This window comes from Alosa alosa, chromosome 13 (assembly GCF_017589495.1).
Source record: "Alosa alosa isolate M-15738 ecotype Scorff River chromosome 13, AALO_Geno_1.1, whole genome shotgun sequence".
In the NCBI taxonomy this organism is placed as follows: Eukaryota; Metazoa; Chordata; class Actinopteri; order Clupeiformes; family Clupeidae; genus Alosa; species Alosa alosa.
The window spans coordinates 19,630,051-19,644,203 of NC_063201.1; the positions used below are offsets into that span (position 1 = coordinate 19,630,051).

The 14,153-nt window shown below is 43.0% G+C and overlaps 1 protein-coding gene across 1 annotated transcript in view; it reads left to right on the forward strand.

The window, feature by feature from the left end:
- Window positions 1–1,933: 1,933 nt before the first annotated feature.
- Window positions 1,934–14,153, forward strand: part of LOC125306343 (polycomb protein SCMH1-like) — a 34,463-nt gene continuing 22,243 nt past the window's right edge. Inside the window, 7 exon segments of the mRNA XM_048261657.1 lie at window positions 1,934–2,009; window positions 2,519–2,765; window positions 3,407–3,468; window positions 3,678–3,755; window positions 4,132–4,205; window positions 11,209–11,443; window positions 11,674–11,762. Coding sequence (XP_048117614.1) covers window positions 3,444–3,468; window positions 3,678–3,755; window positions 4,132–4,205; window positions 11,209–11,443; window positions 11,674–11,762 — 501 coding nt within the window. The 5' untranslated portion in view covers window positions 1,934–2,009; window positions 2,519–2,765; window positions 3,407–3,443.

The window sequence follows — 14,153 nt, forward strand, 5'->3', positions numbered from 1 at the left end:
CCTCCATGCCATAGCCAAACTGTGGCCACACGTATATCTTTTCTTAAAATAGTTATATATATAGATATATAGACTCTATTCTTGCACTGTTGAACTGTTGGACTTACTCATTTGCACCATCACCATGACCACTATCACCATTGCACTATCACCATGACACTCACTCACACAGAGCACCTACCTTACTATGCACAGAAAATCACAGGCTCAGTCCCTGCCTCAGTCATTGCAAGCGCCTCTTGATTGATTAATCACCACTATGTGGATACTGTTTTTAGAATTGATTTAGATTAAGTGTTAGTTAGTATAATTTGTATTTTAGTATATTCTTTATCTTCTACTGTCCTTATTGCTTAGTTGTGTTTTTATATTATATACTTTTAATTACTTTTTCTGCTGTTAGTGAATGTGTGTGTGTTGTCTGTATGCTACTGAGACCTTGAATTTCCCCTGGGGATCAATAAAGTATCTATCTATCTATCTATCTATCTATCTATCTATCTATCTAGGTGTTTTTGAATACATAATTGTTTATGCTCCTTACCAGAGTTCTTGGATAGATGAGCTGGGGCCCCCTGTCAGTGCTGGGCCCTTAGAATCAATCTAAACCGCAAAAGTGCCCTTGCTCAACTGTACATCACCCAACAGGAGCAGGATGCACTCTAAATCTAATTCTGTTTCTATTGCATTTCTAATTTGAGCTTGCTTCAGCTTCGGAGAGCAAGCTACACTCTGGGGGCTAGAGTGGGTGCTTTCTTGATCAGCTGGGTGATGCTAGCCTACATGTCCACATGAGGTCACCACTGAGGTGGACACCAAGGTATTTAAAGGTGCTCTCCACCTCACACTCCCAGATTCCTCATATCCACAATCAAGCCTTTCAGTTGGGTTACTACGTCCAGGACGGTACGGTATGGTGGCCAATTCATGTGTGAAAATGCTTCCTTGTCCTCCCTGAAGCACTCTTTCAGTTTGTTAATTAATTAATAAATTAATTAAATTAATCCTGGTGTGGTCATGTTGTCTAATAACTTCAGATTTACTCTATTCCAAAGTGAAGGGCAGGCCAAGAGTATGAAATACATGAAGAGATGCACTCATCATACATAGTGCCCGCTGCACAAGCCTCGGGCAGTTTAATAATCTGGAGTTGTCTCAGCTGGACTAGTGTAGTGGGCCCAGCAAAGTTAGCCTGCCAAATGAAGTCCTACCTGAATTGAATGACCAGGTAATCTCATCAATGGATTTTTTTTTCCTCTTTTTTGTTTGTTAAATACAATAGAATATTTTTTTTTTGCCACACTGCTCCGCCATGGACACTACAGAGAGAAGATGGAGTGAGACAACAGCTGAAAACAAGATGAGGGAGGGTTGCATGTAACATGATTTCCCCCCCAGACAATGTCAGTGGTTGGTATTTTGGAAATGTTAAGGTTTTGTGTAAAATACACTTTCTTAAAATTATATGCATGGACACATAGCCTATCAATAAGAGCCGTCGGGTGACGACAGAGCCTTGCTCAGAATGTTAAAGAAGTTGAAATGCCTTGGTATTTAATTCGAAATGGAGATCATATAGGAGGGTCAAGATATGGTGACCCTCTACCTGATTGGACATTTTTGTTATGTTTTGTTATGTGAGCACACATGCGCGCGCGCACACACACACACACACACACACAAACAATCCTATGGGGGTTAGTAAATCATAGGTCAAGCGTTTGCTATGGCTGAATTATAACAGCCAAAAGTGATACCAAATGAAAGAGATGTGCTGCGACTTTTTTCTTTGGCCAGGCAGTCTACATGTTCGCCTCTTGGCCGACAGGAGGCATACTTTCCCAACATTTCAGTCTAACCAAATCCCCCCATCTAGCTCCGAGTAGGCTACTGGTTCGTGGCTCGGCTGGCAACCCCATTCGTCTCGTCTCTACACACACAAGCACATTCGAAACATGGCGGATAGGCACTACTAACCCACATCAGAAAATACACAAACCCACCTCAAGGTAAACCCACTTCTGGAGCATGCAAGTGATTATAATCAGTTCCACTCCCAGTCTCTTCGTTGCACATGAACGTTCTGCGTTCTAGGCGATTTCCCGGTGCATGTTTCAAACACGCTGTCACATTTGTTTGGTAGTTCGCAACATTATGGCTCATGGCTAAGAAAACAATGTTAGCTGGGTTCCCGCTATCACGTAGCTTAGCTTATTAAAGCGTAATAGCTGCTGTGAAGCATGCTCGGCGTATTCGTTTTGTGTTGAAGCGCGCCGTTGTATTTATTGTTCTTGGGTGCCCAAGTTATTTACGCACAAACTGAACACGACGCGTGACTCAACCCTCCCTGGTCAGCTCCCCATTATAACATTAGTCCAGTGTTCGGGCTTTGTGTTTTGAAACGGTAGCCTACAGCTCACGCTTTCTTTTAGGTAACCTCAATTCAAAAGATTTTTTTATTTTTTTTATAATTCATGACCTCTTTGATACTACTGTGACTTTTTGTTACCTGCTTCAGGAAATCAGATTGCTGTTCCATCTTAATCTGACGCTAGCTAATCAGTTAGCTGCGAATGGGATAACTGTCCCAGGAATATAACGTTGCTCGCTCCTGTCAATTTTTTTCTTGGGAAGAAGGAAGAGGGAGGGAACTGCTCGCCTATGTTTGGACGCAATCCCTTGAGTTGGCGCAAGAAAAAGGCGCAATTCTTTTGAAAGAAATCACAACTGAAGGCGGCACATTTCAACAGTTATGCAAGATTGAGGTAGGTAACATTTTTTAATCACCGATGTTGTTTGTCTTTCAGTTGTAATTCAGCCTTCAAATGTTGTAAAATAACGTCGTTTTTCATTATTATCCTTCGCCCATGCACGCTTCTTATTTAATCAACTAACGCTACGATTGTTAAAACGGAATCTGTAATCAGATAACATTACTTCTTTCGTATCTCACTGACTGTTCATAATAAACAATCACAGACTAGCCATGCCCCCCTAGCTTCGGTAGTTCGAAGATTTACTCTTCTCCAGACAAAACAAATGTTCCCTCTCGGATGAACTGTCTATGACACCCTCTAATTGTCTGACCTGTTGACCCACACGTCTGAATATAAAATTGAATTGACTGACAATAACTCCTTTGGGGACAGACACACCTCTATCTCCGGTGTGGTGTCGGCATTCCATTGCTTACTAGACCTAAAGAGCGAGAGGGGAAATTAATTTCCATGTTTATTTTTGCTATGCAAATATCTTCTTATGTTCAGCTCTCTTGTATGACTGACCTCCTGTTCACTGGGACAAGAGGGGTTGGGGATGACCAGTGTTTGCCCTTAAGCCTGTGGCTGTGCATTGGCATACGGGGAAAAATCCCCTCATCACTTTCTCTATTGCTTTCTACTCTCAGGGTGCATCTCTGTTCAGGGATTGGTTATAGCTGGACAATGAAGAAGCCAGTACCACAAAAAGGTAGGGTCATGCTTACTTTAGTCTAACAAGTTCAACATAAACAAATGTTAATGATGGTGAAATAGTTGTGAATATCTTTCATGTCATACCATCTTTCATCAGATAAGAGATAATAAAAACATCTCTAATTATCAAATGACAGACAGTTTCTACATTGCATAGTAGGGGTAAAGTTCTTAGGGGACTAAGTTCTCACCATCTCTGCACAGCTATTGAGTGGAAGGATGGAAGACGAATCAAACATCCACGCAGCGGCCGACCGTCGCGGGTGCCATCTCAATACCAAGGTACAAACCACCATAACATAATATCAGTGACAGGCTGGAATCACAAAATATGCTCATCACATTTCCTCTCGACTGCATTCATTTATTGTAAATAAACAAACAGGTTAACTTTCCTGTTTAACAACAGTTTGTGTACTTTTCCCATCAGGAAATATCTCCACTCAAAAAAGCAACCCTTTTTATCAAGTCAGATACAGTAGTCTCTGTCTGTGGATTTTGAGTATGAAACACAAAATGATTAGTGAGCCATGCAACATGCAGCCATCCAACTTAATACAGTACCTGAGACAACTAGCTGTGTGTTGGTTACAGACCCTGCAGTTTTGTTCTTGTAAAAGGACTGCATTAATTGTCTCTTCTCCTGATGTCCAATCAGCAGGCCACTTTAGCTGGGACAAATACCTGAAGGAGACGGGTGCTACTGCTGCTCCAGCCCACTGCTTCAGACAGGTTAGTGTCAACCACTCGCTACTCACCAAAACCACAGGGTTTCCATGATGCTGTGGACCAAACGTGAAAAGAACTGGAGCCGGTTCCCTGATAACGCTCACTCTTAGCGCGCTAAGAAGACTCGAAAGATATATCTTACCAAAGTTGTTCATGTTCCTAAATGTGTTCCCCGAAGTGTCCCTTAGGAAGCTTCTTAACATGCTGCCTCTTACGTTCGACGTTACAAAGGCGCTGTCCCAAGTGAAGGTGCTGAATTAGTTGGCATCGATTGCTCAGGAATCGATTTTCCACTTCACGCGAAGGTGCATGATGGCGTTAAGAAAGACAACACGTTCTATGCAAATGAAACATTCCTCAAATTATTCCAGTAACATTTATTTTAACATAGTTTAAGTTATCAGTAAAATATACACTATTAATTAAATTAATTCAATTAAATTGTCAGTAATATGTTCACACGATATGTTGTGACCTGCACGTTTATGGCCGCGTATCCCTTTCGCAATATGTACGCCTGATCAATCACTGATGGATTGGCGATAGGGATGAGTGTGCCAAGGCCCAAGACTCTGGGGATGCCAGCAATGGCATGACAGCCCTGGTGCACCTCCTGGACCTCCTGACGTGTTGCCAGCAGCGGATGTAATCCCCCGGCATGGCGCAGAAGGGCGTTGGTGACATTGTGGATGCACCTCCACACCGGAGGTCTTGCTTAAGCCGTAGCCCTCTCCCAAGACCACGATGAAGCTCCCTGTAGCAAAAAACCTTAGCGCTGCAAGCAGCTGGACTTCAGGGCTTAAAGCAAAATTCTGTCGCGTTAGCCTGGCAAGCGCATGTTTGAGAAGGTGCAGCAGCTCCATAATGAGTTGTCTTGGGAGGCGAACATTTTTTTAAATATAGCCACGTCAGGCAAAATATCAAAAGGGCTTAAGTTTTGCCGAATAAAAAAATGTACATGGACTAAACGGCTCCGCCCGGCTCCTTTTACGTTACTTTCGTTACTTTTACGTTGCTTTCGACTTTGGGCAGAACCCAATATCTGTTCCTAAATATGTAGGCCTACATAAAGTTCTACTATGGAGGACATAACAGGTATTTCTTTTGTGCTCTTTATTATAAAAAAAAATGCCTCGCTACTCACCAAAACCACAGGGTTTCCATGATGCTGTGGACCAAACGTGAAAAGAACTGGAGCCGGTTCCCTGATAACGCTCACTCTTAGCGCGCTAAGAAGACTTCGAAAAGATATATCTTACCAAAGTTGTTCATGTTCCTAAATGTGTTCCCCGGTGTCCCTTAGGAAGCTTCTTAACATGCTGCCTCTTCGCTCGGCGTTACAAAGGCGCTGTCCCAAGTGAAGGTGCTGAATTAGTTGGCATCGATTGCTCAGGAATCGATTTTCCACTTCACGCGAAGGTGCATGATGGCGTTAAGAAAGACAACACGTTCTATGCAAATGAAACATTCCTCAAATTATTCCAGTAACATTTATTTTAACATAGTTTAAGTTATCAGTAAAATATACACTATTAATTAAATTAATTCAATTAAATTGTCAGTAATATGTTAACACGATATGTTGTGACCTGCACGTTTATGGCCGCGTATCCCTTTCGCAATATGTACGCCTGATCAATCACTGATGGATTGGCGATAGGGATGAGTGTGCCATCCACCAGGCCCAAGACTCAGGGGATGCCAGCAATGGCATGACAGCCCTGGTGCACCTCCTGGACCTCCTGACGTGTTGCCAGCAGCCGGATGTAATCCCCGGCATGGCGCAGAAGGGCGTTGGTGACATTGTGGATGCACCTCCACACCGAGGTCTTGCTTAAGCCGTAGCCCTCTCCCAAGACCACGATGAAGCTCCCTGTAGCAAAAAACCTTAGCGCTGCAAGCAGCTGGACTTCAGGGCTTAAAGCAAAATTCTGTCGCGTTAGCCTGGCAAGCGCATGTTTGAGAAGGTGCAGCAGCTCCATAATGAGTTGTCTTGGGAGGCGAACATTTTTTAATATAGCCACGGCAGGCAAAATGTCAAAAGGGCTTAAGTTTTGCCGAATAAAACAATTGACATGGACTAAACGGCTCCGCCGGCTCCTTTTTACGTTACTCGTTACTTTTACGTTGCTCGACTTTGGGCAGAACCCAATATCTGTTCCTAAATGTGTAGGCCTACATAAAGTTCTACTATGGAGGACATAACAGGTATTTCTTTTGTGCTCTTTATTATAAAAAAAAATGCCACAAACAGAGCACTTGACAAGAAAATATTGGGCTTATAGGCTTCAACACCACCACTAAAGCCCTATGAAACAACATCAAATAACATAGCCTCGCTACATCTTGGGCATATAGGTGAACACAAAATGGATGAGGGCTTATTTTATAGCCTTATACTCTTTCATTAAACAGGCGCTCAATCTCGTATCAATAGGCTGGCAGTTGAGTTAACGGCAGTAGACAGAATAGGGGACCGTGTAGGCTAGGCTACAACTAACACTTACATTCCTCCCCTTAGTTTCAACGAGTTCGAAGTAATGTGAATAGGCTACCTCCATCCCTCAGAAGTTAGCGTTGGCTTCGTCTCGCTTTGTATGATTGCTTTTCATTGCCACCAGCCTCTGTCACGTACCGTGTGGAGATATAATTGCACTTCATGCTACCAGCCTCTGTGAGGCAGAGGCAGAAAAACAGTGGTAAAAAGTGGCTTGAGGACAGACAGTATCCAAACATGGAGGGGGTAAAGAGGCAGACAGACTATGCGGAGAAGTCTATCTCTCCTCTTCCCTTAAGTGAAGCAACGAACAGTTCAATGGCCCTGGGGACAAATTACTTCCTCAGTCTGTCTGTTGTGCAAGGCAGTGAGCGAAGTCTCCAGCTGATCCGGCTCTTCTGGTTTACAATAGTGCTGTGGAGTGGATGACACTCATTGTCCAAGATGTTGATCAGTTTGTTCAGGGTCCTTTTGTCAGATATTGAAGTAATGCATTCCAGTTCAGCTCCCACTACAGAGCCAGCTTTCCTTACCAGCCTGTCAAGTCGCCCCACATCCTTCTTTGTGCTTCCTCCCCAGCATACCACTGCATAGAAGAGGACGCTGGCAACAACAGACTGGTAGAACATCCTGAGGAGCTTGCTGCACACATTGAAGGACCGCAGCCTCCTCAGGAAGTACAGCCTGCTCTGCCCTTTCTTGTAGAGTGCGTCAGTGTTGGCTTACCAGTCCAGTTTATTGTCCAGGTGGAGACCCAGATACTTGTAGGTGCTTACCACCTCCACATTGACCCCATCAATGGAGACTGGTAGCGTGTCAGGGAGACAGTTCTTCAGTCTGACGAACTGTGGTCGCTCGGTCAGGTAATCTGTAATCCAGGTTACCAGGTGAGTGTCCACACCCATCTGCAAGAGCTTGTCTCCCAGTCTGAGGGGTTGGATGGTGTTAAAAGCACTTGAGCAATCAAAGAACATGATTCTCACAGCACTTTTCCCCTTGTCTAGGTGAGAATGTGTCCTGTGTAGAAGATAAGTGATGGCATCGTCCACGCCCACTTTCTCCTGGTATGCAAACTGTAACGGGTCTAGTGCATGGCGTACCTGGGGTCTGAGCATACCTAAGACCAGTCGCTCCATTGTCTTCATCACATGGGATGTTAGAGCGACAGGTCTGTAGCCATTAAGCTCACTAGGGTGTGGCTTCTTAGGGACGGGGTTGAGACATGATGTCTTCCACAATGTCGGAACTAGTCTTGGCGTAGACTCAAATTGAAGATGTGTTTCAGTGGCTTCCCCAGTTCAGCAGCACAGGCCTTGAGTAGCCTTGGACACAGTCTGTCAGGCCCTGCTGCCTTATTGAGGTGAAGTTTAGTTGAGCTCTTACTTGATCTGCTGTGATGATGGGGGGTGTGAGGGGAGGGGGAGGGGTGCATCTGGGATCTGTGTGTCTGATGGCTGTTGACTGAGGTCGTTGTCACCTCATTGTTCGTGATAGCCATGTGTGTGTGTGTGGGGGGGTGCAATATCCAGTGATGGTGGGGGTACGATAGCCAATGATGGTGGAGGTGAGTGTTGCACTGGTATTGAGGCACAGGCAAGGAGGCACAAAGAGTGATGCACTGGCAATGTCGGTCAAATCCGCTTATCCTCTCTGATAAGCAAAGAACAAGTGAAATAGGTATAGACTGTCTCTGACTGTGTCTCTGTCTGCTTTCTGTCATGGGATGCCAGTCTCTCTGGCAATATATTGATCCGTTGTCAGTAGTGATGCACCGATGTGAAAATTGTGGCCGATACCGATAACCGATATTAATTTTGCTGTTATGGCCGATACCGATATTTACCGATGTCGATATATCTGTATAGAAAACACATTCTTATGATAATCAAATAAAGAGCTATTTTCCAAAATAGAATATATCTGTATTATTTTATATCCTGATATAAAAAGAGAGAATACTGAATGTCTGATATTTATGACAGCACTTTATGCAGATTAGCCTATAGGTATGGCACACTACAGGCCTACTATTTATATTACAACTCTCCCTCTTTAATTCAGCTGTGTGGTTGAAGCCTGGAAATATTGTAAACAAAGTACCATAGTAGCATAGTTGGCTAGCTTGTCATAGTCTACTGATTGGACTGTTCAGTTTCCCCATGTGTGTTTAAGTTTAAAGGTAATACTTGTTTTCCTTGGTACAGGCACTTTTGGGAAACATTGGTATTGAGATGATCAGTCAACTTGAAACCAAGAGTTTTAAACAAATATGTGCAGCATGCTAATGTTGCTAAGCAGATTTAATAGTAATTTAGCTAGTCGTCTTCTATGAGTCCTTGCTTTCCCACGATTGTAATGTTTTATTTGGATTGCGTTAGCCGAGTCGCGCGTGTCCATTGAGTGAGCTTGAGAGAGGCGGGGCAAAGAGAGGAGTGTTGTAAAATGGTGTTGCGGCTCCTTTAAGAGAGCTCCGTGTGTGTGTGTGTGTGTGTGTGTGTGGGAAGCTGGGAAGGAGGGAGATAGAGTGAGGAAGTGTATGTATGCGACTGGAGCAGAGAGTGTGGAAGTTCAAGTTGGAGTCTGTACACAGTGTGAGCGGTGTTACTGTCGAAAATAAAACTCCATAAAGTTCAGCTCGTGTATTTTGCTCATCAGAAATGGGACCGTGACCCCGACGTTATTCTATCTTATAACATCGGCCCTCGAATAACGAATCTCCCCTGCGTTTCTGACTACGGTCTGAAACAAAGCAGGAAAGGTTAACAGGGGGGTTATACTGTTTGGTAAAGTCTACAATGAAAGCAACGTAGGCTACCGCCAAGTAAAAGCGGGAGATGTGTGTTGTTTCTGCTGTCGGCGTAAGCTTGAAGCACTGCTAGACACTAGAAAGGGTGTGTCGGTTCTGCCTTTTCACACCGCGACACAGGTTTGTGGATATGCGTGTTGCGATTTCAGTTTTGAATCGCATATCGTTACAGCCCTATTAAATTCCTATTACGACCATATAACTACATTCTGCCTGATACACAGTTATATTTAGCCTACGAGAGATGTAGTGCTAGGCGTGACATGACATGCAAGCCAGCCATCAACTTGACTGCAAGCAATGCGAGCAGCGCAATACAACACAACGTTTTGAAAGAACTTTTGTCAGATGCCCAGTGTCGTCTTTCTGTCAGTCTTGTTGCCCTGCTATTTTAAATAAGAAATATGATGCAATAGAAAGTCATATTTAACGGATTCAGTGTAGACAGATAACACGCTTGGATCGCTACACACACGTCAAATACACAGGAATGATTATCGGCCTGTTCACATCGGCCCTATTTTGACATCGGACCGATACCGATGTGTAAAAAAATGACCATATCGGCCGATATTATATCGGTGGCCGATATATCGTGCATCACTAGTTGTCAGGATCATGTATCTTATTTATTACTCTTTATTTTACTTATCAAACATTTCCTGGACGGCAACACAACTGTGTGTGTGTGTGTTTGAACCAAAAGCCAACAGATATGCTAGAATCACAAAGAATTGGATGGGCTGTATCCCTTTAAAGGTGTCTGCCAGGTTTATTGGGTAGACTGTGTCAGATGGTAGAGCCAGTATTCCAAGGAAACCTGTTCAGGGTTTGCTCATGCAGCCAATAGCTTTGAAGGGACTTAATCACACCGAGTCTACACCAGTCATGTAACTAAAGCGTTGCATTCGCAAAGTATCTGCTGCAACAATTTAGACCAGTGTTTCTCAAACTTTTTCAGACGAAGGACCACTTAACCAATAAAAAATAAACGCACGGACCAACTAGCTAAAAAAAAAAAAGATTAGACTTACTTCAACAATATATTAGCCTACACAATAGGCCTACTCACTGATCCACCTTGCTTATTGTCTTTGCACTTTGCTTATTGTGTCAGAGGATTCATATGATTTAAACTGGCATATCTTACATAGACAGTGTTGCAGAACTGTTTGGATTTACATACAAGTTGGTTCAATATTGCAAACAACTCATCTATATTATATTTTACCACGTCTGCTCGCGGACCACTTGGGATAGCTTGCGGACCACCATTGGTCCCCGGACCACACTTTGAGAAACACTGATTTAGACCAGTCTTCTAAAACTGTTTTACGCTCTGCAAATGGAGCGCTTCAGTTGTGGAGCCAGAGTAGCCTGGATGTCAGGGTTTTTCCTTTCTGGAGATGATTAATGAGTTCTAGTCTGTTGAGGAGTGAATTATTTTCCTAGTTATAATTAACTGGATTTTTTTATTTTTTATTCCATGTTTAATGCTAACCATACTTTGCTTTTGACTCTTCATTCAACAAAATATTTTAGGTTATAAAACAAATGAAAATGGCATGGACAAAAATGTACCCTTTACCTAATAGTGTGTTGCACAACCTTCAGGGGCGATAGGTAGCTTTTAATGAGACTTCGACATCTGCCAACAGGTAGTTTGGCCCCCCCAATCATCCTTATACCCCCTCTCCCTGCAGAGCACCACCCCTCCGCTGAACGAGTTCAAAGCGGGCATGAAGCTGGAGGCACAGGACCCGCGGAACACCACCTCCACCTGCATCGCCACAGTGGTGGGGCTGACAGGCGCTCGCCTCCGCCTCCGGCTCGATGGCAGCGACAATAAGAACGACTTTTGGCGCCTTGTGGACTCGTCTGAGATCCAGCCCATCGGCAGCTGCGAGAAGAATGGAGGCATGCTTCAGCCCCCTCTGGGTGAGTTCATTGACAACAACAAACATCTCATCGTTTTAAAAAATATTCGTCACTCATGATTTTTTGATTGTGTAGTTTGGGTTATATCACTGCAGTGAGGTCAGAACAGGAGGGAGGTCCTGAGAAATAGGCTCTCAGAAATGTCCTCGAGGTGTCACTCATAAGACATGTATTTTTTGTAAACATGATACACAACAAAGCTGTGTTTGTTTTGAATGTGTTGTGTTTAGGCTTTCGCCTGAATGCCTCGTCGTGGCCCATGTTCCTGCTGAAAACCCTCAATGGAGCTGAGATGGCCCCGGCACGTATCTTTCACAAGGTACCTGTCCCACACACTAATCAACCAGTTCCATTGATAATAGTGTAAGCTAATTATGTACGGGTCAACAGCCGCCATGACGGAGGCAAAGAACTCCATGACGCGCAGCTGAGTCCATTCATTCACTTCTTTATAGCACACAAAGGAAACAAGCGGTTCAGTTTAAAAAAGAAGCCGACTTGTTCAGTTTGTTGTTCTTTGGTCCTGATCGTGATAACAGTGGGCGGTTAGCTTGTTTACAGTTGATTCTACTGTTCCGTAACCTGTTTCCAGGTTCAACCGTCGTTTACTATGGTTCTTACAGTTACCATTCAAATGAGAATTGAAATGAAATGGTGATTCAACTTTTTAACCAGAAGGAACCAATACAGAATTAAAAACCACCCTACCAGCCAATATGAAAAGAGTATTTCTTCTCTCTGGGTCTCTGTGAATGGAACGCATCAGTTACGTGCCTGCTGTAGCCTGCCTGTGAGACAGGAATCCAAAGCCTTTGTCTACAAAATTTAGTACCAGAGGCTTCTAGAATTTTATACCAACCATCAAATGCAATGACATGAATCAATTTGATGGGTGATATGTTTTGCATTATTCATTACCATATGATAATATTAATAATAATAATGATAATAGTAGTAGTAATGATAATAAGCTTTATTTGTATAGCACCTTCATACACAGAATGCAGCTTAAAGTGCTTTACATTTGGAGCAAATAACACAATAATAGAGAAAAAGAAAAAAGAAGAAACATAAAATAATAAAACTGTAACAATCAGCTTTTTCAAAAGTGACTATTACTAATAAATACGGGTATTATCCTGATCCTCCTACTGGATTATATTTAAATAAGTTATTGAAAAAAAACAAGTTCTGACAATGCAATTTAAGTTTCAAGAATATATTTGCACACCCTTGTATTAGCAGTTTTTCAAACCCTCTAGTTCACCCTCATTAAGTACAACTCAGTCGATTAATCCCCAAAGTGATGAGGTGCTTTTCCTTTATGCGTAGTAACCACGCACCCGACAACTGTTTGTATTCACAAACGAGCGCACGTATGCTCATAGGTTCAACCAAAGTCACTTCTCTCGAAAAAATTATAATCCAATGAATCCACAGGAAAAAACACAACCTCAGCAACTCAAAAACAGATCAGCCTTACCGGTTTCCAACGCGGCAACGATCGCATTAGGTCCTTTTTGGTCCGTTAAAACGGTGTGGCTTTTAGCCATTTCCACAATTAGCTTTATGTTCCAGTCGGCCGATATCTCAGGTCTCACTTAGACTCCCCAAGCATTTTTTCCTCCTCTCTCTCCTTTTCTCGTACCCTATTTAAAGCCATTCAAAAGTTCCCACATCCACTGATAGGTGCGTCAGCTGACGCGTTTGACAGCCAGCTGATAAGTGCGTCATCTGACGCATTTAGACAATCAGTTGACGGGTGTGGTTTTCCCACCCCATGTAAACCAAAGAAAACATACAGACAGTATTCCGACACAGGCCCACAGGTACATATAAAGAGTGGAAAACGAACAATGTGGAAAACACATCACCTGGTTACTAATTATTGTCTGACCAGGTTTATTAGTGAATCCTATATAAATTATGTGGCGGTGCTACAATACAAGCAAACAAACTAACTAATAAATAAAACATCAGATAATTAGAATTAAGTAAATTTGAGAAAGATAGGATGCACTAAAGAGGAATGTTTTTAGTCTGGAGTTCAAAATGGAAAGGGTATAAGATGAGGTTGGAAGATTATTCCACAAGAGGGAGGCTCAATAGTAGAAGGCTCTGCCTCTATGGATTACAAGAAGATTGGCACCTTGGGAGCAAAGGGGTCTTAGGCAGGGATCACATTGACCAGAGGCAAAGCGTCAGATTTCCTATCGTTCACTATGGTTCGGCAGCGGAACAGTTTGAGTGGCAGCGTTGCTCTACTAGCGTCAAACAATTTGAGTGTTGAGCTTGGTTTAACTTTCAAAGACTGCAACGAGAGAGCAGAGCATAGACTGCAACGAGATAGAACTTCTTTGGAATTATTATGGTCTGAGCGTCACATTCCACTTTACCGCTGCCACTTTGTTATTTCCAGTGTGATCCCTGCCTTAGTGTGCAATATATCTTGAATTTCCCCTTCGAGATCAATAAAGTATCTATCTATCTATCTATCTATCTATCAGTAGTGTTTCTCAAACTTTTTCAGACAAAGGACCACTTAACCAATAGAAAAGAAACGCACGGACTACCTAGCTAAAAGATTACACAATAATCTAGCCTACACAATAGGCTGACTCACTGAACCACCTTGCTTATTGTCTTTGCACTTTGTGTCAGAGGATTCATATGATAAACTGGCATATCTTACATAGACAGTGTTGCAGAA